The 26,512-nt window shown below is 47.9% G+C and overlaps 2 protein-coding genes across 2 annotated transcripts; both read right to left on the reverse strand.

Annotated features, from left to right (window-relative positions):
* Positions 1 to 1,053: 1,053 nt before the first annotated feature.
* Positions 1,054 to 1,791, reverse strand: LOC131298677 (protein FAR1-RELATED SEQUENCE 9-like). Its single transcript, XM_058324152.1, has 2 exons — positions 1,239 to 1,791; positions 1,054 to 1,184 (listed from the first exon to the last, which is right to left on the reverse strand). The coding sequence occupies exons 1-2, from the start codon at positions 1,789 to 1,791 to the stop codon at positions 1,054 to 1,056; spliced, it is 684 nt and encodes a 227-aa protein (XP_058180135.1).
* On the reverse strand, positions 1,788 to 2,783 carry LOC131298678 (protein FAR1-RELATED SEQUENCE 5-like). Its single transcript, XM_058324153.1, has 2 exons — positions 2,117 to 2,783; positions 1,788 to 1,996 (listed from the first exon to the last, which is right to left on the reverse strand). Exons 1-2 carry the CDS (start codon positions 2,781 to 2,783, stop codon positions 1,788 to 1,790), a joined length of 876 nt encoding a protein of 291 aa, XP_058180136.1.
* Between the last annotated feature and the right edge of the window lie 23,729 nt (positions 2,784 to 26,512).

Below are 26,512 nucleotides of genomic sequence, written 5' to 3' on the forward strand. Positions count from 1 at the left end.
AATCAGTTATCTGATTTGAGATTTTTAGAAATCGGAACTGGTTGAGATAATACGGTCCGGTTTCAACCGGCTCAACCGATTTCGGTCCGATTTATCAGGTTTTAAGGGCCATATTTTGGACTCAACACATCAAAAAATCCAGAATTCAACCCTTAAAATATTATTTAAAAACCCATAATTCAACCCATTTTTTTTGGGCCCAACAAAACAAGATCAATTTTGAACTCAATACATAAAAAAAAAACCCATAAAAACATAATTAAGCCCATAAACATAGTTTATAGTTTATATATATATATATATATATATATATATATATATATATATATATCGGGGCGGTTCCGGAGACACTTAAAAAAACCCTTAAAAAAACACTTCATAGTTTCTAATCGAATTTTGATGATCCGAGCCGCTCAATGTGATCAGAACGTGATTTTAAGGGTGCCCGCGAGAAATCAGCCAAAAAAAAGACCGGGAAGGGCTTCATCCGAATAGTTTTTTATTGAACTTTATTTAACGGTCCAATAAAAAACTGCTCAAATCAAGCTCTTTCCGGTTAGTTTTTTTGCTAGTTTCTCGCAGGCACCCTTAAAATCACGTTCTGAACACATTGAGCGGCTCGGATCATCAAAATTTGATCGGAAACTATGAGATTAAGATTTGGAGTGTTTTTTTAAGTGTCCTCGGAACCGCACCGTTTCCGATTGATTTTGTATAATAAATATATTTATTAGACCAATATACACCAAAAGGGTGGGTAGTTTAGTAGTAAAGAGAGGGGAGATCCTTCTAGCCTTCCAAGGTTCAATTCCCCTCCCTTATGTTTATATATATATATATATATAGAGGAAATTTCCAATGAGGGATCCCACACGGGCTTACCGTGCGGGACTCCTCTTTTCCGATCGAATTGCGACGATCCAAGCCACTCAATGTGTTCAGAACGTGATTTTAAAGGTACCCGCGAGAAATCAGCAAAAAAATGATCGGGAAGGGCTTAATCCGAGCAATTTTTTACTGAACGGTGGGCATTTTAATGCCATTGTAGACAATCTACAATGGGATACGACTCGTTAAACCATCTTTGCGAGAACTCCTCATTAATGCAATCTTCTTTTGACTAGCTTCCAAAGCTTCTCGCACAACTTCACTTTCTTCTTCATCTAATACAGCATCATCGATAACTGTACAAGCAAGTTTGAAGAGCCTTTGTTACCTCACAAGAAGTGAACTGTTACATATTTCTTTCACACCATTATCTAAGTCATCCATCACCCAACCCGCTTTTGCTCTCTTCGTCCACCTCTGCAAGATGTACTCAGTAGGGAGTTCCTTAATGTGCATTATAAACAGGTACGCTAACAGGTGTCGACAAGGAATTCCATCGAATTCAAACATCTTACAGCTACAACTGACACGATTCGATGACTTGTCCACCAAAATCTCACGAATTCTCGCACCTTCCATTTCTTCTCTCTGAACATTCCACAAACACCAATATTCATTCTCACGTATGAATGTAACCACATACGCATTAATTTGAAAGATTTCCTCTTGAAACCTCTCAAATATGCTCCGTGTATATATTTCGGTCATTTTCTTTTCCATTGCCCATGAGGTTTTCAAGAGAAGCTTCTCATTTACATCTTTATGGTTCAAATCCAATTCATTATGTCGGATTTTGGCAAGTGCCCTATTGAATTGCGTCACAAAATCCAGCATTGAATTTTCTTTGGACACATACCTCTTGAAAAACGAATGAGAAATTTCAGCCCGTTGACTACTAGTCATGTGGGCAGAAACATGTGATTCGTATATGCGGGAACCCATCTATCACGAATTTCATACATGTCCTGCAACCATTTACTAGTAGACAACTTAGAGTTTCCTACAATAGTTGCCCATCTTGCATCAAACTCTCCAGGTGTTTCAGAATGCCATATACAATTCTTGAACTTATCATAATGTTCCTTATATGACAGTGTACCCAATTTTTCTGAAAATTTGCTCACAATGTGCCAAATACAATATCAATGAAACGTATTTGGAAGAGCAAAAGCAATTGCTCTTGTCATCGCCGGATCTTGATCAGTGATGATCATTTTAGGTGGTCCACCTGGCATCGCTTTTAACCATTCATTGAAAAGCCACATAAACGAATCAATTTTTTTGTCATTCAAGAACGCATACCCGAGAAGTGTTGTCTGTTTATGGTGGTTGACCCCCAATATAGGTGCAAATATCAAGGAATATTTATTTGCGTAGTACGTAATATCAAACACTACCACGTCTCCAAAATATTGATATGACTTTCTAGAGGTTGCATCCGCCCAAAAATAATGAGTCATTCTATCCTTGTCATCTCTCTCGAATGTGAACCTAAAGCTCGGATTCTTTTGTTGTTCCATCTCGAAATGCTCATACAACATGTTCGCGTCATGACCATGTACTACATTCTTCCTATCTCTTTTATCATTGTAAAGATCTCGTGGTAAAAATCCAACATATTCAATACCCCCCACTTGCAACTTAAAAATACTCATTTGTTGGCAAGTTGACACATTAGCAGTAGATAATTGTCGCGTTAAAACTTTTTGTGCGGCTGATACTCGGCGATGAGATTTTAACAAATGCACCTTTTTTGGCATTGTAAGCTCATGGTTATGACCCTCGACAAATTCTGATACAACAAACATTTCACCTTTTTTCACAACAGCAAGTTTTGCACCATAACATTCTCTAGTTAAACCCCGACGCCGTTTAGTGGCCTTAGAATTTCTCATCTCCCCTTCTTTAAAACAACGTACTCCTTCCTCATTACTTAACCATTCTCACCCAACCTACTAGAATTGATTCGGACACTAAATCCAGTTTATCTAGCATATTCGTTGTAAAATTCCTAAACGTTGTCTAATTTGATAAATTCTTGGTCAATTTTCGGTATCACTTTATTTTTAACTTGAGGAGTGTAAATTTCTTGACAAGAATTCCCAGATGATTGACACGGTTAAGATGGTGACGGTGATACTGCTATGTCATCCAAAGATTGCATTCTAAAAATCAAAATAGAAAATAATTACTAACGTGCAAACAAACATTTACAACAAATACCAGTCTATGTGTCTCCCTATATGATATAATATGCACCCAATTTTTGAGAGAATGAGAGAGATACCTCGGTGGTGGTGCTCGAAACAAGGGGGTTAGATCAACATTGGTTCGATCTTGTTCTTCCATTTTTATCAAATTGTGAGCTACTTATGGGTAATCTACCAATGGCAACCAATGACAGACATTATCTCAAAGATTACGGGGAAAAAAATCAGCATAAATCACACACGAAGACCAGTCCAAATAATCATTTTGTTTCCAAAAAAATTAGCTTGTTCTCCAGGTAATCGTTCTATGTTATTTACGCCCCAAATCAGATATCATAGATACAAGCCCCAAATCGAATATCATAGATACAAAGATACAAGCCCAATATACTATTAGGGTTTCGAAAATCAGTAGAAATCCCCAAGTTAGGGATATTGAATGAAATAGTCACTTTTAACCAAAAGGGAGATTTTCACATGCTTTACTGCACTCTGCTTGTCCAGAAGAAATTATGTATGTCAAAAAACTGAATGCACGTACTTATCACAAATGCAATAAAACTACCACTGTAGCTCAAGAGGAAGGATATCCCCTAATCAAAGGGTTTCAAAAACCACACAAAAAAATCACAGAGAACGAGAACGAGAATAAGAGAGCGACAACGAGAGAGATACCTTAGTGCTGATCGTAGCTCTGATGTTCGTCGTCTTCGATCTCGACTTTGGTTCTTCGTATGTCGCCTCCTCTCTCTGTTACTGTAATGACCCGAATTTTCACGTCAATTTTTTTTAAACATTTTATTATAATTCTTTTACTAAAAATCATTTTATCATTTATTAAAGTGATTGTATTATAATTTAACTCCAGGATAAGATTTCATTGGATTTTATTAGATATGATATGATTAGGATAAGATATGATTGGATATTCTAAGATATACTTAGATATATTAAGATTTGATTGGATTTTATTAGATATTATAAAGATTTTGTTAGATATTATATAGATTTTATTGGATATTATAATATTTTATAAGATTTGATTAGATATAATTGGATTTTCTTAGATATGATTTAGATATTATTAGATTTTATAAGATATGGTCATGATTATATAAGATATGATTAGATTTGATTTGATCTAGATATAATCTAGGATCTTCTTTCTACTAGTATAAATAGGCTTCACTCTTCCACTCCATTCCACACACCTCACTTCTCATTCCAATTCTAGTTTAGAGAGAGAGAGAGAGAGAGAAAAGAGAAAAAAACCTTGAAAGTTTAGTTTATAAATAGTTAGTGATGTTTTGAAGGGTGGATATTGGTATGGAAAAATATTTTTAAGGCATTGATTTGTGGACGAAACGGTCGGTTATATTTGAGGTAATCCGGGGAGTATACGATATGCTTCCTACTTCCGAAAACCTTTCTTCACTCTCAAATTTTGTACTCCTTTTGATTATCTCGTGATTTTTGTTCACTCCTGTGGAATATTGTTGAAGAGTGAAATAATTGGTATCGAATATGATGTTGTTGGCTGAGTACTATAGAATTATTTAGTACAGAGATTGAGTGAACTCATGCACCAATAGCCTATCCAATAGCCAGAATGGATCAAGGATGATACTATAGAATTATTTAGTACAGGGATCGAGTGAACTCATGCACCAATAGCCTATCCAATAGCCAGAATGGGTCGAGGATGACTCGGTGAGGAAGGTATTGGGGGAGTGTCACTGGTCATGTACTAAGGAGGACATGGTCTGAGGTCCTTTGTGATTGTTGCTTCGACTTGATGGTCGATTATTGTTTATTGATTCCACTTGAATATGAGCTTTGTTATTCTATTGTATCGTATACTTCCCAGATAATTTCTTTTTCAGGTGTGAAGCCGGATTAGTGGAAATTGAATCGGGGCATATAAGGATTAATTTAGAGAGATCTTGGAAGAATTGATAATTTTGGAGCATGTAGAAGATTATTTAGAAGGCGGCTTAAGATTATTGTGGTGATGTAATTTATCTATGGAGAAAATAGGGGCTAGAAGCGTTTGAAATAAAATGTATTTTGGAGTTATTTATAGAAAATAGCGGGGCGTTATAGTTATCCTCTCTGTGGCTTGAACTTTCTTAATCATAGAAATTAGGGAAAAAATCAGTTATTGTTTCGAAAATCAAAGAAAACGAGAGAGAGAAAGAACGAGACGGAGAGAGGGAGAGACCTTAGCTTGGGTCGTCGTTCATCATCCTCAATCTCAGTTTGGGTCGTCGTTTGTTGTCCTCAATCTCAGCTTAGGTTGTCGTTCATTGTCTTCAATCGCAGCTTGGGTCGGTTGTTGTAGACACCCCATTCTGGACTGTCCAGATAGCATTATTTGTCGATCTTTTATTTCCCCAATGATGATCTTAGTCGAAAACAGTTTAAGGACAAAGGTGTGGTTGAGCTTTGAGCGTCCCGAACCTCTCTCAAAACCCCTTTCAAACCCTTCAAACCAGAGCCAAACAGCCCCAGCAAAACCCAATTGGCATACGCCAGCGTCCTGAAGGCGTACGCCAGTCATCTGCCACGTGTCAGTCATCGACCAGTGGCCCATCTTTTATTGGCGCACGCCAGTTAATAATGGCGCACGCCAGTCAAACCCAGTCAAATCAACTTTATTCAGCAACTTGGGCGGGACTTTTGTGCCACCCTGACGTCGGCTACAGCGTCCCTGATGATTACTTTCGGCAGAGACGTTCCCTCTCTCTCCTACACCCCCCATCAAGGCAAGTCCCATGCATTTAATGCATGGGAGGCTCCAACCTTGCTTTGACCAGCCAAACAAGGCCCTAGATCAAACTGATCTCAGTCTTCCCCCCCCCCCTATAAATACCCCCCTTGCATTCATTTGCAAGGGGTTGGCCTCATTAAGAAGAAGCAGTTCTCTCCTTCCTTTCCTTCTTGCTCTCCATTTCTTTTCTTCCATTGAAAGAGAAAAGAAAACAGTCCACTTCCATACATCCCAGTGTCACCCAGTCACCATCAAACCTCCATCTCCAAGCTTTAAAGTTCAATACCACCTTCAATCCTCAAACAAAAAGGTATACCACCTTTGTATCCCTTTCTGTTCTTGACCCCTGAGGGGAACCAGTGAGGCCCAGGCTAGTAAGTAATACTAGCCCTGGCCTCAAACTGGCAAAATACGACAAACGTATGAGGTGATACATGGCGCACGCCAGTAACCATATGCCGTACGCCAGTCATGGTAGAACGAGCACTACTGGCGTGGGGATCATGGACTACCATTTCTGTCGTTTTATCTTCCTGTTAGTCACACTTGCATGCTAAATAACCAGTTTACCGCTTTCTGTATATTTAGAACTGTTTAGATGTAGTAGTTAATACTCGCTTCTTATCTGCTTAAAAGGCCCCTGGGATCCTTCTGGTCATGCTCCAGAGCCCAGATGATGCAAAAGCCAAGCACTGGATTAGGGTCCAACGTGCGTACGACAGTCCATGACTAGCGTACGGCAGTTAAAGCTAGGATCCAGTGGCTGGCCCTTTGCATCTTATTTCAGTCTTGGCCTCTTTTCTGTCCCCACATTGTTTAGGGGGTTTCTTGTCTTTTTTTCATGGCTTCAAGCCATCTCATATGTTTGTAAATGTATATATCCTGCTTATTTAACTGCATGGTTTGTCCTGGGTGTGCGCTGGTCCTTTTCCAGAGCCCAGAGGGTTGCAAACAAGGACTGTGAAACCAGATGAGTGGAGTACGCCAGTCTCCCTGTGGCGTGCGCAGGTCATATCAACATGCGGTGGCTCGGCCAGTGCATGCTGGTAGAACTTGCTCACGCCCTTGCGGGGCAGCGTACTGCAATTTGTCCAGTTTGCTCAGTGCTTGTTCTCAATCTATATTTTAGCATTGCAATCAAGCCATTCATAAGCATTTTTGTCATAAATCACAACTTGTTAAAGTTTTAACCCCCATTAACTGTTCCCCCGCCCTAACTGGCTAAAAAAAATGATTAAATGAGAGAAATGCAAATGTTTTGTAAAATGCCCGAGTAGAGACCGATCTCCGGATTGGGCGAGAGGGGTGCCATAAAACCCTTCTCCTCTCGTAACTTGGCTCCTGAACCTCAGATATCGAAGGTGACGACGGACCGGTCTATGCCTTTTTCAAACTCAAACAAACGTGGCAAACGTTTTTCGAGTTCGGTTCCTTGGTGTTCTTACCGCTAAAACCCGAGTGGCGACTCTGAATCGAGGCGTTTCGCCGCGCTTTTCCAACAAAAAGGGCCTCACCCAATTTTACAAACAAAATTTTCGGGGCGCGTGCCCACAGTGGCGACTCTGCTGGGGATCTATTGCGTTGATTGATATTTGGCGATTAATACATAATTGAACAATTTTCAAAAGCTTGTCAAAACAGTACGCTCCGCGCTACTGAAGAACGGAATGGTAACGTAACAGGATCTCAGCGTCCGACCAATCCGAACTGGGGCTTTTACTATTGTTCTCTTGTGTAGTTTTCTACAAGTATCAATTAACAAAAGTGGGCCAAGCTTCAAAAGGCATTCGTTTTCAAAAGCGTTGCATTTCTCTCTCATTTGGTCATTCTTCGGCATTCTCCGTTCGTATCGATGGTTGGTCAGCCCTGTTGAGGTGTTTTGGGTAACCGGCACAGTTTACTGGAGCCCGGGGTCCTCGAACGCCCAACAACCTTGGACGATGATGAGTCGTACTACCGTTCGACCATTGCTTTGCTCTACGCGTTGCAATGGGAGGTATATCGCGGCTCTAGTCAGAGGAACCCTTTTAAGCCAAAACCGGCCTCTACAGCGTGTACAATGCATTAGAACCTTTCAACATAAGACAGGAACCCGCAGGGTAGGATTACTTGTTTCTAACCCCATGTCCTGTTTATGTGTTACCGCTTTTCCTATCGCATGCTTGTACATACATCCATGATCGTTTTGCGTAGGAGCATGCTAGGGCGGCTTTTAGGATGTCTTTTGTCGAGTCTGTCTTGCGCCCACTCGGCGTTTGCCTTGGACCGATGACGAGTCGTGCATCTCGATGTTGCACGTTACCAGATTTTTCAAATCCTTAATCAATGAGACTTCGGGAAATCGATACTTCCTAAGTCCTTGTCTAAAACCCCATCGAGGTTTCAAATCGAAAACTAGGAACAACGGAGAGAATGGCATGATGCTTACACCACTCGGGTTAAAAGTGCTAATCACTTACACCAGGCTCCGGCACAGTGCTGCTTACGCCATTTCGGTTACGGTATCATGACATCTACACCGAGTTGTTCCAAAACCAAACTTTGAAACTTCGAGAAGGGAGAAAGTCAAAGACTTAGGCTGTTTTGGCATCCCTTAGTAACATTCGATTCAATCAAGGATACACCGTCGAAAAGAAAATCCGAGGATTCCATGGCAACCGTCCGAGTGGCGTGAAGCAGACTCCCCCTAGTTCTAGAGTCTAGGAGGACACCGACGACGTTGGCATGATCATTTTTCAATTCCCGTTTATTCTTTCAAATAAAATGACTGCAGGCTGTCACTGAGCTCTTATACTTTGCCGTCTAGTCATGCCGATGTCAAAGCAGAATTCCGACATCAAGAGCCAAACCTACTTGGGACCGTCCGTCAAGTCTGTTTAAGGATCTGTTTTGGGGTTCGTCTTTCAGTCGACCGCAACGGAAGCTCTGGCCTGCACTGTGTCACGAGAGGATTCGCCACCGATTACTCCGCACGAGTCCCCTCCGTCTACTCCATCTCCGCCAGCATCTCCCAAGCTTGTTAAAACAGAAGTACTAGTCATGGCGGATGTCCCGCCTCCGAATCTTGCAACCGTCCTAGCCGATCTGCAGCGCAACCTGGCCATCATGCAACAGAGAGCCGACCAGGCCGACGCCTCTATGGCCAATCTTCAAACCCTAATCGAGGAGCGACTTCCCCTGGTAGCAGGAGGGGAAGGAGGTGAAAGGCGTGAACAGGGAGCCGCCGGCTAGGAGGAACCGCTGGTTGAGAATCCCGCTCCAAGCCCAGAAGTGGCAGCTTTGGTCGCCAAAATGGCCAAGTTGGAAGAAGCCGTCGCCAAATCCGAAAGAAAAGGGTCGGGAGTACTAGACATGGATCGCCTCTGCCCATTTCCGAATGCCCGGCTGCCCGATCGGTTCAAAATGCCCGACTTTGCAAAGTTCGACGGTACTGGGGACCCGAAAACTCACTTGTTGGCCTATCATGGAGCCATGAAGCTGCATGGCGTCGAGGAGGATGCCATGGCTCAGCTATTTTCGCAAACTCTTGCCGGTCCCGCCTTCCAATGGTTCCTGTCGCTCGACATCTCCAAGAGGCGAACATGGGAGGACATCGGCACGGCCTTCAATGCTCAGTATAGCTACAACGCCCAACTCAAAATGACCACTCGGGAGTTGGAATCCACCAAGATGACTGCAAAGGAGTCCTTTGCAGACTTTATCCAAAGATGGAGAGCCAAGGCCGCTCTCATGCCCGATCGCCCAAGCGAGAAGGACCAGATCTGCATCATCTCCCGTAATCTGCAGCCTGACTTCGCCAAAAACCTCGTGTTGGTTCAGGGCGCAAATTTCGAAACCTTCTATGACTCCGGGCTGGCCATCGAAGAAGCCCTTCAAACCGGCGTTCTGCCTAGGAGTGACAATTCCTCCTCCACCTCAGCCTCAAAATCAAAGCCCCGTGCATACACCGGGAACAGCACTGCTTTGTTCGGTGGCAACAGCTACGCCAACGCGAACTCTGCCAACAACCCCTCTACCCAAAACTCTAACCACATTGCCGACATTAACCAAGTTCAAACCCCTCAAAGACCCCGAAATCGCAATCAGCCCCGTAACTTCGCCAACTTCGAGGCGCCTCTCTCCTCAGTGTTGGAAAAGCTAATCAAAACCGGGCACCTCAGACCTCTAGCCCCAACTCCACTTCCTCAAAATCCACCCCCTAGCCATAACCCCAACGCTTTCTGTGCGTATCACCAAATGCCCGGCCATTACACCGATTCCTGCTATCGCCTCCGTCATGCGATACAGGATTTGGTGGACAATGGCACCCTTTCGACTCCACCCACCAAGCCCAACGTCATCTCCAATTCCTTACCCAAACATGACCCTAACCCTCAAGTGAACCAGATAAACCTCAGCCCCACCATATTCAACCCCACCGACCATATTACCTCAACCTTCAACCCAAGACCAGTCGTACCCTTTCCCTCCGAACCAAGCATTAACATGATGGTGGCCGGTTGGGCCATGGAGGACAGAGCCAAGGAATGGGAAGAGCTTTGCAGTGATTGGACTGAACAGTATAACATGGGGTTCCCCGCGCACCCTCAGGTCAATCAAATATGGCTAGACCAGTGGCAGGTAGAATGGAACGCGGCGCAGGCTGACCCTCTGGATGGTCTCTCTTTGTTCGCGCTCTTTTACCAGCCCGAATTAAACCCAGTCGAAGTGAAAGCTGAGGAATACGTGTGGGATCCACAGCCTGGTGGATGGCAATTGGGTCAAGGTCTCGAGACTGATGTGGACCAAAACGACTTCGATGAGAAGTACTGGGACCAGTTCCAAGAGGGGGAGATTGTGCCCGACGTTCGTCGCCCACTAGGCGCCATGTTACCCTTGGTAAATGCTATTACTGACACGCTCGACCGACGCATCCATGAATTCGATCCTACTCTCGACTTCGTCTCTGTGGAATAGCCTTGCCCTTTTGTTTCTGCTCCCGGGGACGACTGCTCAATCATGGTTCTAGATGCGCTTCCGACCGACCTCTGGGATGCGGAAGAAACCGTTAAGACCTCACCGCCAGCTGATATTTGGGATGTCGACAACATTGTCGACCTAAACATGGGGAACGAAGTGTGGACCGTCAATGCTGCTCTCGTCGATGGAGGATTTTGGGACGTTCCGTTCGTCACCAACCCGGGAGCGCCATTTGAAGAAGAGGCTGCACAGGATCCCGCCTTTTGGGAAGGTCTAGTGATGGAAGACTTGGAATGGGACACCGCTCTGGGGACAGACTCGGCTGCAACGGTGGCATCAACGGACAGAGGGAAGCGCAAGCTGGAAGAAGTACCAGCCGATCTGTGGGATTCTATTGACTCATCATCTTGGTGGGATGTGGCCAACGTCACTAGGAGCGGCCGAGTGTTTCAGCCATCCAACCTCCAGGCTGGGAGCTCGTCCAATCCGCCCGGTCAGAAAGCCACTGTTCCCGCTGCTCAGAGAACTGATCCGCTCTTTCCAAATGGGGTTCTAGAAGAAGACGCCATTTTGAAACAGCTCAAACGGATTCCGGCCGCTGTCTCTATCTGGGGCCTAATTTCTTCATCAAAGGAGCATCGAGAGAAGCTATCCTCCGCGTTGGCCCGGCTCACGGTACCGATCGACATCATTCCCGAGGCCATGATTGCCCTCGTGCTGCCACTCCTCTCCAAGCACTCCGTTACTTTCACCGAAAGGGATCTGCCCGTTGAAGGAACTGCTCACAACCGCCCGCTGCACATCACCGTCAAGTGCCGGGGACATTGGGTGCCAACCGTGCTAATTGACAACGGCTCGGCCATCAACGTTTGCCCAATGAGGGTTGCCTACCGTTTGGGATTCTCAAAGAGTGACCTAACGCCATCCAATCTGGCCGTCAAGGCATACGACAGCACTCGCCGCATGGTGGAAGGAACTCTGATGCTGAAACTAGATGCTGAGGGCTTCGAAATGGATGTAGAGTTCCACGTGGTCGACGTCCCCGCCACCTTTAACCTGCTGCTGGGCAGGCCTTGGCTTCATAGGGCCGACATTATGGCTGTACCTTCAACCCTGCACCAGAAAGTCATGCTGGGGCTGCCTACCGGAACCTTAACAATCTGCGCGGACTCTGGGATCCGCCCGCTCACGGATGACGGCACACCTGTCTTGGGCATTATGCACAGGGAAGAAGACTCGGACTTCGGAGGTTTCTCTTTCGACACATCTGGCTCAGTCCTCGCCATTGCCATGGATGATGACTTCACCATAAGCTCAACTGTCCTCGAAATGATGAGGAAGATGTCATTCATGCCGGGCCTAGGACTCGGGGCCAACCAACAAGGGATCGCTGAGTTCCCTGTCTTTCCTTCCAACAAAGGTCGTTTTGGTCTCGGTTATACTCCACCGGCCAAAGACGCCGAAAGGAGGAAAGACACGGGAAAACCTCGAACCCTTTTTGGTAACCCCGACAGCTACTTTGTGCGAGAGGGAGGAGGCTCTGCTTATTCGGGACAGATAGAGCCGTTTTGGGATCCGGAGACTTCCACTTGGCTGCCGGGATTTGAAATCTTTGCTGCGGACACCTGGTCCGATGAGGAGACGGCCGAAGAAAAACTTGCCAAACAGGAGTTCGAGAAGCAGCTGGGTCAGACCAAGGGAGAGTTTGACTGGCTGAAGGCTTTTGATCAAGGGGATCTGGAGATGCTGTTCTCCCAAGTAGGTTTGGTTGGCAAGGGCGAAGAAGCTGAAGTGCTGATGCTCGAGCCCGACTCCTCAGACGCTCTCGAGGATCCTACCTCTCTCATCGTGAAGGCACAGGGAAGTCTCAATAACTGCATTTTCACTCCGCGTCTAACATGCATTGACGATGAGTCTGAGTCTGACACGGAGTCTGTCAAGTCTAAGTCTAGCTCAGAGTCGGAGTTTGTGCCTCTTGGCCCTCCACGTCGTAGCTTTTACTTCAAGTTCGAGTCTGTTGTACTTGGCAACCCCGTGGGGTTTTATGAAATGCATGATCCTACTTCTGACTACTTTGCTAGCTTCTATATAAACTGTGTCGACCCTGACGATGAAGGAACAGACTTCGACGGGGACATCCCGGCTGAGTTGCGTTCCCTCATCGAAAAGGAAGACGAAAGGCGTGCTCAGCCTCTAAAAGAAGAAGTAATTTTTGTAAATTTGAAAGACGAGGATGACCCCCGCATGATGCAAATCGGTGCAAATCTATCCCCGGAAAATCATGCCAGAACGATCGAGCTTCTCAAGGAATTTCCCGAGGTTTTCGCGTGGTCTCACAAGGATATGCCCGGCATCGATCCTGAAATAGTGCAGCATCGGATCCCGTTGGAGCCTGGGGCTGTCCCCGTCAAACAAAAGCTCCGCAGGATGAGGCCGGATTGGGTTCAGAAGATCAAGGAAGAGGTTACAAAGCAGATTGATGCAGGATTCATAAGGGTTGCAGAATACCCCAAATGGGTGGCCAATATCGTGCCCGTTCCTAAGAAGGATGGAAAGATCCGAGTCTGCGTCGACTTCCGGGACTTAAACAAGGCAAGCCCCAAAGACAGTTTTCCCTTGCCACACATTGACGTGCTTGTGGACAACACGGCGGGGCATGCCTTGCTCTCTTTTTTCGACGGATTCTCCGGATACAACCAGATCTCTGTGGCACCCGAGGATCAAGAGAAAACAACGTTTGTCACGGAATGGGGCACTTACTGCTATGTAAAAATGCCGTTTGGACTGAAGAACGCCGGGTGCACTTTTCAACGGGCTCAAACGACCTTATTTCACGATTTTATCCATAAGACCGTCGAGATCTACGTCGATGACATGATCGTGAAGGCAAAAGAGGAAAAAGACTATCTCCCGACACTCAGGCAATTTCTCGAAAGGCTCCGCAAGTACAATGTGCGCCTGAACCCACAAAAGTGCACGTTTGGGGTCACGTCAGGCAAAATGTTGGGGTTTCTGATCACCGTGAGGGGAATTGAAGTGGATCCTTCCAAGATCAAAGCAATTCTTGAGATGGAGCCGCCCAAGTCGGAAAAAGGTGTGCGAAGTTTTCTAGGGAAGGTCCAGTTCATCAGCAGGTTTATCTCCAAGTTGACTCTAACCTGCGGGCCGTTATTCCATTTGCTCAAAAAGGGGGTTCCATTCGAATGGACGGAGAAATGCCAGACCGCTTTCGAGTCTATTCAGAGGTATTTACAGAACCCACCGGTACTGATGCCGCCAACGCCAGGTCGACCTTTGATTCTCTATCTGTCCGTTTCTTCAACAGCCATGGGATGTCTGCTAGCACAGGAAGGAAGCAATGGGGTCGAGAAGGCTGTGTACTACCTAAGCAAGAAGATGGTTGGATCTGAGGAGCGCTATACCCCTCTGGAAAAGACGTGTTGGGCGCTAGTTTGGGCTACAAGAAAGCTTAGACACTACATGCTAGCCTATTCGGTGAGACTGATTTCTCGGATGGATCCTATCAAGTACCTGTTCGAGAAGCCTGCGCTCACCCATAAGCTAGCACGTTGGTTGCTTCTGCTGGCTGAGTTCGAACTCCAACATGTCACGAGGAAGTCTGTAAAGGGGCACGCTGTGGCCGAATTTATAGCCGATCACCCGATCGACGGCCCGGAAGACGTGGATTTCACATTCCCCGACGAAGAGGTCTTAACAATGGTCGAGGAAGTATGGACGCTCTATTTTGATGGGGCTGCTAACCAGAGGGGGTTTGGGATTGGAGTGTTGTTGATCACGCCCGCCGGTGCTCACATTCCGCTCTCCTTCAAGCTGAATTTCGATGTCACCAACAATCAAGCCGAGTATGAGGCCTGCATCATCGGAATGGAAGCTGCTATCGCTTTAGGAGTCGAGAAGTTAGAAGTAATTGGCGATTCGAACTTGGTGGTTTCCCAAGCCAATGGAGATTGGAAGGTTCGTGAAGAAAAACTGAAGCCTTATCACCAAGATTTGGAAGAACTGATTCCTCGCTTCAATAAGGTGACTTTCACCCATGTCCCACGCTTGAAGAATCAGTTCGCCGATGCCTTGGCGACTTTGGCTTCAATGATCGAACTTCCAATAGGTGTTAAGTTGCGGCCGATCGTGATTGAACAGAGGGACCTGCCCGCTTACGAGTATATCAACGCCATTGATGATGTCGATGATGGCCTACCATGGTACCATGACATTTGGAACTTTGTGGAGCGTGGGGAGTTTCCTACTGAGGCCACGAAAAAGGATCGGATTGCTTTGCAGAGGTTGGCTTCTCAGTACATCATCTGTGGAGGGAAGCTGTATCGAAGGTCGCACTGCGGAATGCACAAGCTCTGTGTCAACGGCGTCGAGGCAACAAAGATAATGGAGGAGGTTCACGAAGGAGTCTGCGGGCCCCACATGAGCGGCGTCATGCTCGCTAGGAAAATCCTCAGGCAGGGTTATTACTGGTCTACAATGGAGACGCAGTGCATCGACTATGTCCGGCGCTGTTACAAATGCCAAATCCACGCAAACTTGCAGCATGTCCCTCCATCTAAGCTGTATGGCATGGCTTCACCATGGCCGTTCTCTGTTTGGGGCATCGACGTTATCGGGATGATCAGACCGTCTGCTTCAAACGGCCATAAGTTCATACTAGTGGCGATAGACTATTTCACCAAATGGGTCGAGGCTGAGTCTTACAAGACACTGACAACGGTTCAGGTTGCTCATTTCATTCGAAAGAACATCATTTACCGGTACGGAGTTCCTCAGGCGTTCGTATCCGATAACGGAAGTCATTTCAAAGGGAGGGTTCTGGAGCTCTTCGAGGAATTTGGCATCGAGATCCACCATTCAACGACCTATCGCCCGCAAACAAATGGGGCGGTCGAAGCTGCGAACAAGAATGTCGAGATGATCATCAAGAAGACTGCCGAGTCTGCAAGGGATTGGCACGAGCAGCTGCCTCTCGCCCTCTGGGGGTACCGAACATCTATCCGCACTTCAACTGGTGCAACTCCTTTCTCTTTAGTCTATGGGATGGAGGCAGTACTTCCCATCGAGCTTGAGGTACCGTCGCTGAGAATCATGGTCGAAAGCGGTCTTGAGGAATCTGACTGGTTAAGCGGAAGGTTCATCGAGTTGATGTTGTTTGATGAGAGAAGACTCCGGGCTTTGTATCATGTTCAGGGTTATCAGCGTCGAGTTGCTCGAGCATTCAACAAAAAGGTGAAGTCCAGGGGCTTGGTCGAAGGAGACATGGTCACAAAGGAGATCCGGGCTCCAGTGTTTGATCCCCGCGGGAAATTCAGGCCGAAGCGATCCGGGCCATACATCATCAAGACCATCCTATCCGGGGGTGCTGCTAAGCTCATCGACCTTGACGGCAATGAATTCAACACCCTGGTCAACCTGGATCAGCTCAAACGTTATTTTCCCTGAGAGATGCTCGTTGGATCGAAAACCACAAGGGTGGGCGATTCCAAGCAAAAGTTAGAGCAGCCTGCTAGACTGGAAACCTAAGGAGGCGGTTCTAGGCAAAAATAAATAGGCAAAAGTCGAAAGCTCGCTAGACCGAAAACCTGAAAAGGCGGTACTAGGCAAAAGTTAGAGCGTAAAAGGAGAGGTAAAATACACGAGCGAACCTTGGCCTGAACTACGTTCTGACCTGATTCCCTGAAAAAGGGATACGTAGGCAATCTCACCTTGAGATTCGGTCACATTCCATCAAAATTTCGATCCAGGTTTGACATTTTTGGGTCCACATCGCAGTTTGAGGAGGTCGATCACAAGTCAAAGGCAGCACTGAAGCGAATCAAAAAGGGGGAAACCTGTTGTCTTTCAACTTTATTGCAAATTACTACTTCTAATACATAAGCTGAGCATAAAAGCCTTAAAAACAGTTGAAGCATGAAAAACAGAACAAAATGCTTAAGAAGCCTAACGGCTCGCAGTTTATTCTAAGCATAGCAAAGTGGCCCGGAGTCAGTCAATATTTTCTCGTGCATGCACATCTGCTCTCAGCCACTGTCTGTAGCGGCTCCTCAACCCTGTTGAAAAATCCGGCATCTCAGCCTGAAGGGCTCTAAGGCCCCAGCGCCGTTGGTAACCATTGAGTGTTTGAGCGTTGAAATTCGGGACACGGAAATCCCCAATGCTGATGCGGTGGTTCTCTTGAGAAGCGCCCAACTGTCGAAGAACACGGCCAGGCATGTAGAAAGTAAAGCTCAACAGTCCCGCGATCACCACCCTGTCGAACCCATCGGAGTAAGCGGCCATGTCCGGGAGATCCAGCCAGGGGCACCTCCAGGCAACCTCGTCAGGCTGCATTTGCCGCATGAACTCGTACCAGCCTTCTGTGTCCATGTCAGGGTAGCGCATCTCCCTTTGATGAATCCTCTTCGGAAAGAGATTCCAACCCGCCACCGGAGGATGCAGTAGGTTCAATTTGTCTGACAGCCACAACTGCATGAGAGGAAAAGACAAGTAAGAAGCCAGATAAAACCTGAGCGAAAAGACAAGTAAGGAGCTAGGGAGCAGCCTAGGCCGAGCGTCGAGGTAAAATGAGAACGTGAGAAAAACCGAAAAAAGGTGAGCTGAGTGAGATTACCTGAAGCAAAAGAGGGCTGCCGCTGAAGACGGCCGACTAGCCCGTATACACCAAGTCCAAACCCAAGAGAGTTTCGGCCAGGACCAAAGGGACCACATTCCTTCGCGCCCCCATCTGTGCAGCAACGCTCACAAGCGAAGGGCTGACCTGCCCATGGGCCGGCACGAGCAAATAGGCGGCCAGCAAGCAAATTACCAAGGCGAAGCGGCGGCGCGCCTGGGTGTCATCACTATCCAAATCGCCGTCCGGGCTGTACATTTCGATCAGCCGCATGGTATTCAATTGGCCGCCCTCGAGGATAGTATTCGCCAAGCCCCGGGAAATGTTGAGTGAACTGGCCAACAGTTTAGGCATGCTCGCTTGGTAGGGCGGAACTACAAGCGTAGGGGACGAGAAGGTCCGAAGATACGCTTGGAATTCCTCAACAGTGGGGCACATCTCGTCGTCGCCAAAGCGAAAGACATGGACGTCCGGATCCCAGAATCTGAGAGCAGCCTGCAGGAGCGCTGGGCGGAGTGGCACATGCCGCAGAAAACGGAACGAGGCAAGGCCGTGATATTGAAAATTAAGCCAGTCAACGCTTAGAAATTGCGCTAACCAGGGCCTAAGTAAAGTGGGGAGGGGGTTATCCATGGCAAATGCTGAAATATACTGGGGAAAAGGGGAAGCAATGCAGTCCTGAAAACTACAATACTCATGCCTCTGCTTTATAGGCCTTAGCCTTGCTCTTTCATCACCAATAAGCCACCAAGGCATCATGCTAACTTCCAAGCCTCCCCTCTGCAAAGGACACTGCCCCCTGAGAACCCAGAAACCGTGTGCAAACCGTGTGGGAGTAAAAACAAAGTGGCCCCTGAAAAAGGACAGTTGGTCAGTCAAGTGGATCTGGCGTTCAAGAACCTGGCGTACGCCAGTTTATAACTGGCGTGTCCGTGTCCCCCACTTACTGGCGTACGGCCCTCAACTCCTGGCGTACGCCAGTAGGTTTCACCAGAAACCAGTTTGCAGCAGCTACTGCCTCCGCATGTTCGTTTTTGATTCCGGGGTTGGTTTTTGCCATTTGAGGATTCATACAAGTCACAAACATCATTTAAGGCTATGGCAGTGCGTCGGATTCTAAAAGCCATGCCCGATAAAGATCTTGGACCCCCGGTGGCCCGTTTCAAGCTAAAATCAAGGATACGGGAGGTCAAAACTCATTTTCGGGGCTTTTGCCAAGTTTTGTCATACCATACATGTTACATAGGCCTTGTGTGACTGTGTGGGGGTGTCGGTTTCAGTCCGGGACCATATCGAGTCATCTTTGGCGTCTTATGTCCATTTTTGCGACATTTTTAGCTTTTTCTTAGTATTTCTCTTGCACCGGGGCAATTTTACCGGTTTTAACGGCTCGTGCAAGTCATTGTACATCTATGTTACCTTTCAAAAGGGTCAGTTTCTTTCCCCGGGGAGAATCTTGGAGTTTGGCCTACCGGCGCCCAAAACTCCCGTATCCCCCGCGTGTCTGGGATACGTGTCGTATCCTAGGACTCTTCTGTCCATATTTTCTTCGAGCTAAGTCAATTATGTGCGTATACAAGTGTCTGTTGTCGACTCAAAGAATTCATCAATGCATGTTAGATATTAGCGGATGTTTTGTTCTTTTCCTTTACCAAGTCTCACCAAAGTAATGGGAAAGCGATAAAACAGAAAATGCTTATGTTATATACTACTGTGCCAAGGAGTAAACGGTGGAAATGTATCAAGTATCAAACGGCGCAACGGCCCGGGCAGAGCTAAATGTATCAGGGCACACTCGCCCAAAGGTCAAAAGGCACGCAGGCCCCATCCAAAGTATCCAAATGTTTCCAAGTATCAAAGTACCGGCAAAATAAACTAAGGCTCGGTGATAGCCCTCAGTCATCAAAAAGGTCTTCCTCCTCGTCGTCGTCCTCACTGTCCTCTACCTCTCGAGGGTCTATCCGGAACCTGGGGTTGCTCGCTGAGTCAGAGCCGCTGCTGAGGGACGTCCCATCTTCCTCTTCTTCCTCTGCCTCTTCCTCTTCTCTCATTTTCTTCTGCGAGGGTCCCTCGGCAGGCCTCTTCTCTGCAGGCCTCTTCCTCAGCTCCCGGCGGAACTGGAGCTCCTCGCTGGCCGGAGTGATTTGCACTCCCTGTTCCACCCTTGCCGCTGGCCGGGAGGAGCTCGAAGCTGCTTTCTTTGCTGGGGGAGGCCGCACGCTTTTCCTCCTAGGAGCCGCCCTAGCATGTCCCTGCGTAGTCATTCAATTCAGTTAACATACATTGTGCATATTGTATATATTGAAATGCTGAGTGCAGGAAATGTCAAAAGCAATCCTGATCAAAAGTAAAAGGAAAAGTTATACCTGAGGCTGCTCAACGGGAGCTGGAGCCGGTGGTGGGTACTCCAACTGCAAAGAGGCGCCGCCGGCTATCCTGTGGAACTCTTTCTCCATGGCCTTCATCAGGCGAGCTGCCTCCCGTACCCATTCTATCGGAGCCTGTGACATATTTCGGGATAGAATCAGAATGCAAGACAAGTGTACATACTGAGAGCGAAATACGGGAACTACAAAAGGGTAAAGGAATGTCTTACCGGCCCTGTGATCTCTGCTGGGTCTGTCCTGGCGGGCTCGAACCGAACTACAGCCTCCTCTCCTGCCGTGTCCCGCACAGCTAGGGTCCAAGAAAGCCGAGGCAGCCCCGTCGCTGTAGCATAGTCGCTCCTCTCTCTCGGCTGGGCTGTCCTGCTCTCTCGGCTCCGCCTCTCCTCGCCAGCCTCAAGCGCCTCGCTCTGCACGGCAACATGCTCCAGCACTCCAAGCGGCCTAGCCAAGCGCTGCCTCCGGTAGACAGCATAGTCACGCCCAGGCCTCAGGAAGGCAGCAAGCCCGGCCGGAACAGTGAAACGCCTCAGCTCGGCCAGCGTGTACCTGTCCGTATGAGAAGCATGAAGAGGCAGTGGCCCAGGCACCTGGTACTCAAGAGAGCCCAGTGACTGCCGTGTCACTCGGTCACCCAGGCACCACCGCCACCCGAAAGCGGACTCCAACAACACCCGGCTTGCTGTCACCACCCTGCTCTGTGCTAGGTACACAGGCTCAGGCTCGGCGCTACTCCACGGGTTCCAATCCACCTGTAGGACAATGGCACAGATTTTAAAACATCAGCGACAGCATTAAAGCAATTCTAAAGGGCAGGATGATCAGTTTGGCATGTTACATACCTGAGTACCCGACAGCTCGTCCAGGTACGACCGGAAGGCTAGGAGGCTCCCTCTCGACTTCTTCTTGCCGCTGTACATGGGACCCCAGATCATGGCGCGAGGGAGCATCCTCAGGTTAGGGCACTTATTCTCCAGCGAGTACATCTTCAGCACTTCATAGGCCCACAGCTGCAAACGGTCAGGCAATCAAAGCGTCAGAATACAGTTCATAGGCAAATTAAAGACAAGTGCAAGAAATAGAAAAACGGGAAGTAAATGACAAGCTTTGTTTCCTACCTCCCACACTCTCCAGTAGCCGGCCGTCGCCTTCTTTCCGCGCGAGAACTCTCCCATGAAACTATAGCAGGCACCCAGAGCCGCTCCTCCCCAGTCAAACCTCGAAGCTGCGCCTAAGTCATGGAGGGCCGGTAAGTAGGACAGGTGCACCGTGGATCATTTGTTCGGGTACAAGGTAGCCCCGAACAAGTACAACAAGTAGGCCCTCGCCATCTGCTCCGCCTCCAAGTCTGACTCCGGCTCCCTCCCGTGCAAATACCGCTTAAACTGGTCATAATGGACGGTCTCCGCCTCACCCGCCGGCGCCTGCCCCAAAAACCACGCCAGAGCCTCGGGATCCCTGTAAATCTCTGAGTCAAACGGGATAGGCTCTCCACCTACCCTCAAGCCTGTGAGCGCTGCAAAGTCAAACGTGGTCACTGTCATCTCCCCAATCGGCAAGTGGAAGGTATTTGAGGAATCCCACCACCTCTCGGCCAATGCTGTCAGCAGGGCGTGATCGCTCTTCACGGCCGTCAACGTGAGGATAAACGGCCAGAACCCCGCCGCGTCAACCAAGGCCCTGACTCGCTCGGGCAAGCTCCTGTACAACTCAAGCGAGCTCGCTGGACCTCCATGGCCCCGAGTGCTGGCCGCCCCTCTCTGCACAACAAAGACAGACAGCAGAAAGAATTTCATCAATAATTGCAATCCAAACAGTTGGTCGAATTCAGAATTTCAAAAGTAACCCTACAGGCGAAACAGGTATCATAAAGGTCGAACAAAGCTACCGGGCACTTGTATTCTCCTATCCAGTTCTACTACCAGTCGAATCAGTTCAAAGGTATTTCTTAGTCAGGTTCCGAGCTACAAGGCCTCCCTTTTCTCAGGGTACATCTCTCAGTCGATTGCACAAGTGTTCAGTTTATCAATATGGTCGATTCAAGCTATTGGGCACTCCATCCGGGCGTCCGTCATGTCATGGCAATCTACTTAGTCGAATTCAAGTTCAAAGGACAGTCTTATTGATCAAGGCAACTTATGGTTCATTCAAGTGGGGCACCAACCGTTTTGTCAAAATCATTGGGCATCCTGCAAGTCGATTCAACTACTTCGAGTGTTCTATCATTCAAGTTAAGTTTCAAAAGTCGAGGTACGCTATTCGAGGTTCTACTTTCTCTATCAAGTTACAGTTCAGGGTTATAGTCAACAGGCATTGCGAACTACGCTACGACATTTCAAAGCTACATTTGGATTCAAATGACAAGACATGCATATCAAAGGAAAAGTTCAAAGGAATACCTGCGCCCAGTTCACGGACAGGTGTCTCTGAGGGTCTCTCAGAACAAGCTCTGCGTCGTAGCTCTCCCTCAAAGGTGCAAGGCTATCAACCCCAGACGGAATAAACACGTGTGGCTCGGGCAAGGCGTAGGTGGCCGCGTCAAACTTAGCACGGGGTGCCAGCCGTGCGGACTCTGCAAGCGTCACCGCTCGCTCAAATTACCACACCTCCCCCTGAGCCTCCTCTGCTGCCCCGGTCTCGCTCACGAAGGCCTCCTCCTCGGCCCTGGCCCTTTCGGCCTCCTCCCTCAGGCGCTCCTCCTCCTGCGCTCTCTCCACTTGCCGGGCCCTATCCTCTCGTGCTGCCAGCACTGCAGCCACCACCCCAGGGTTCTCCCGGAGCAACCGGCCGAGTTCTTCCTCGGACACAAACTCGGCAAAGTCACCCCGAGTGATGGGTACGTGCACCGAGGACCCTACTGCAGGCCTGAACTCCACCTCTTCCACGGGTACCTCGCCGGATACGCCCTCCTCGACCACAGGGCCCTTGCCCCTCGCCGGATCTCTCACCGGCGTCTCCGGCTGATCACCATCATCGCCACTACCCCTACTGCTGCCGCCGGCTCCAGCCGAGCCCAAACCGGTGATCACCACACCTTCTACCCCACTGCTTGGACCCAATCGACGAACCTGTGGACCCACTATCACAACAGAGCCTGGCGTACGCCGTATCCCTCCTGGCGTACGCCCCTCACTGTCACCACCCGCCTGTACTGCATGGCAACCACTGCCACCGTCGCCGCCTGTACTGCCTGCACCGATGCTCGACGAAGCCTCTGCCGTCGTTTGATCGTCGATCCGCGACCCCGGGGCCTCGATTTAACCCTTTGTTTGATCTCTTTCTTCTCCATCACCCCCATTGCCGCTTCCACCGCCGGACTCCGCCATGAACGAGTATGGGGTCGTGGGTTTTGAGAGGAATAGAAGATTTGAGTGAGAGATTGAAGGTCTGGAGGAGTTTTTGATGTTTGGAGTTTCGAAAAACTGAAGGAATGGCGGTTTCCTAGCCTTCTGTAACTGTTTAGTCGACGTATGGGACGATTGGGCCGGATCTGGGCCGGGTCTGGGCTTGGATCTTTCGCAAAAGTGGCGCACGCCAGTATTATGATACCGTACGCCAATAAGTCCTGGGCCTCAGGCCCAATTCACTGTGTACTAGATTTCATCCTCAAAAGAAAAGCCCAACTCATTCTGGAAAGCTCTGGACCCATCCCCAAGCAGAGGCCCGTCCAATTTCAAATCAACGACGATCCACTCGTCCAATTTCAAATCAACGACGATCCACTCGTCCAATTTCAAATCAACGACGATCTATCCGTCCAATATCAAATCAACGACGATCCACTCGTCCAATTTCAAATCAACGACGATCCATTCGTCCAATTTCAAATCAACGACGATCTATCCGTCCAATATCAAATCAACGACGATCCACTCGTCCAATTTCAAATCAACGACGATCCTCTCGTCCAATTTCAAATCAACGACGATCCACTCGTCCAATTTCAAATCAACGACGATCTATCCGTCCAATATCAAATCAACGACGATCCACTCGTCCAATATCAAATCAACGACGATCCACTCGTCCAATCAACGACGATCCACTCGTCCAATTTCAAATCAACTACGATCCTCTCGTCCAATTTCAAATCAACGACGATCTATCCGTCCAATTTCAAATCAACGACGATCCTCTCGTCCAATTTCAAATCAACGACAATCCACTCGTCCAATTTCAAATCAACGACGATCTACTCGTCCAATTTCAAACCAGCGACGATCTATCCGTCCAATATCAAATCAATGACGATCCACTCATCCAATTTCAAATCAACGACGATCTACTCGCCCAATTTCAAATCAACGACGATCCACTCGTCCAATTTCAAATCAACGACGATCTACTCGTCCAATTTCAAACCAGCGACGATCTATCCGTCCAATTTCAAAGCAACGACGATCTACCCGTCCCACAAATCTGCTTTCCCCAACAGAGTCGATGCTTTTGGCAAAAGGATCATTCCCCAGGAGAGCCCGCATTCTGTGATCTATCAAAAGACAGCAAAGCAGCGGTCTATCCGTCCCGACGTCGAATCAAACAGGTTCTTCAAAGTTCTTGCATTCTGGATAGCCTTGAAAGAGGGTGTCTAGAAAACCTTTGACGTTACTTGTCTCCAGTCAATGGTGCATCAAGTGCCGTCAAAGGGGGGCTTCTGTAGACACCCCATTCTGGACTGTCCAGATAGCATTATTTGTCGATCTTTTATTTCCCCAATGATGATCTTAGTCGAAAACAGTTTAAGGACAAAGGTGTGGTTGAGCTTTGAGCGTCCCGAACCTCTCTCAAAACCCCTTTCAAACCCTTCAAACCAGAGCCAAACAGCCCCAGCAAAACCCAATTGGCATACGCCAACGTCCTGAAGGCGTACGCCAGTCATCTGCCACGTGTCAGTCATCGACCAGTGGCCCATCTTTTATTGGCGCACGCCAGTTAATAATGGCGCACGCCAGTCAAATCAACTTTATTCAGCAACTTGGGCGGGACTTTTGTGCCACCCTGACGTCGGCTACAGCGTCCCTGATGATTACTTTCGGCAGAGACGTTCCCTCTCTCTCCTACACCCCCCATCAAGGCAAGTCCCATGCATTTAATGCATGGGAGGCTCCAACCTTGCTTTGACCAGCCAAACAAGGCCCTAGATCAAACTGATCTCAGTCTTCCCCCCCCCCCCCCCCCCTATAAATACCCCCCTTGCATTCATTTGCAAGGGGTTGGCCTCATTAAGAAGAAGAAGTTCTCTCCTTCCTTTCCTTCTTGCTCTCCATTTCTTTTCTTCCATTGAAAGAGAAAAGAAAACAGTCCACTTCCATACATCCCACTGTCACCCAGTCACCATCAAACCTCCATCTCCAAGCTTTAAAGTTCAATACCACCTTCAATCCTCAAACAAAAAGGTATACCACCTTTGTATCCCTTTCTGTTCTTGACCCCTGAGGGGAACCAGTGAGGCCCAGGCTAGTAAGTAATACTAGCCCTGGCCTCAAACTGGCAAAATACGACAAACGTATGAGGTGATACATGGCGCACGCCAGTAACCATATGCCGCACGCCAGTCATGGTAGAACGAGCACTACTGGCGTGGGGATCATGGACTACCATTTCTGTCGTTTTATCTTCCTGTTAGTCACCCTTGCATGCTAAATAACCAGTTTACCGCTTTCTGTATATTTAGAACTGTTTAGATGTAGTAGTTAATACTCGCTTCTTATCTGCTTAAAAGGCCCCTGGGATCCTTCTGGTCATGCTCCAGAGCCCAGATGATGCAAAAGCCAAGCACTGGATTAGGGTCCAACGTGCGTACGACAGTCCATGACTGGCGTACGGCAGTTAAAGCTAGGATCCAGTGGCTGGCCCTTTGCATCTTATTTCAGTCTTGGCCTCTTTTCTGTCCCCACATTGTTTAGGGGGTTTCTTGTCTTTTTTTCATGGCTTCAAGCCATCTCATCTGTCTGTAAATGTATATATCCTGCTTATTTAACTGCATGGTTTGTCCTGGGTGTGCGCTGGTCCTTTTCCAAAGCCCAGAGGGTTGCAAACAAGGACTGTGAAACCAGATGAGTGGAGTACGCCAGTCTCCCTGTGGCGTGCGCAGGTCATATCAACATGCGGTGGCTCGGCTAGTGCATGCTGGTAGAACTTGCTCACGCCCTTGCGGGGCAGCGTACTGCAATTTGTCCAGTTTGCTCAGTGCTTGTTCTCAATCTATATTTTAGCATTGCAATCAAGCCATTCATAAGCATTTTTGTCATAAATCACAACTTGTTAAAGTTTTAACCCCCATTAACTGTTCCCCCGCCCTAACTGGCTAAAAAAAAATGATTAAATGAGAGAAATGCAAATGTTTTGTAAAATGCCCGAGTAGAGACCGATCTCCGGATTGGGCGAGAGGGGTGCCATAAAACCCTTCCCCTCTCGTAACCTGGCTCCCGAACCTCAGATATCGAAGGTGACGACGGACCGGTCTATGCCTTTTTCAAACTCAAACAAACGTGGCAAACGTTTTTCGAGTTCGGTTCCTTGGGTGTTCTTACCGCTAAAACCCGAGTGGCGACTCTGAATCGAGGCGTTTCGCCGCTCTTTTCCAACAAAAAGGGCCTCACCCAATTTTACAAACAAAATTTCCGGGGCGCGTGCCCACAGTTGTATCAGAAATTAGGGGAAAAATCAA

This window comes from Rhododendron vialii, chromosome 8a (assembly GCF_030253575.1).
Source record: "Rhododendron vialii isolate Sample 1 chromosome 8a, ASM3025357v1".
Taxonomy (NCBI): domain Eukaryota; kingdom Viridiplantae; phylum Streptophyta; class Magnoliopsida; order Ericales; family Ericaceae; genus Rhododendron; species Rhododendron vialii.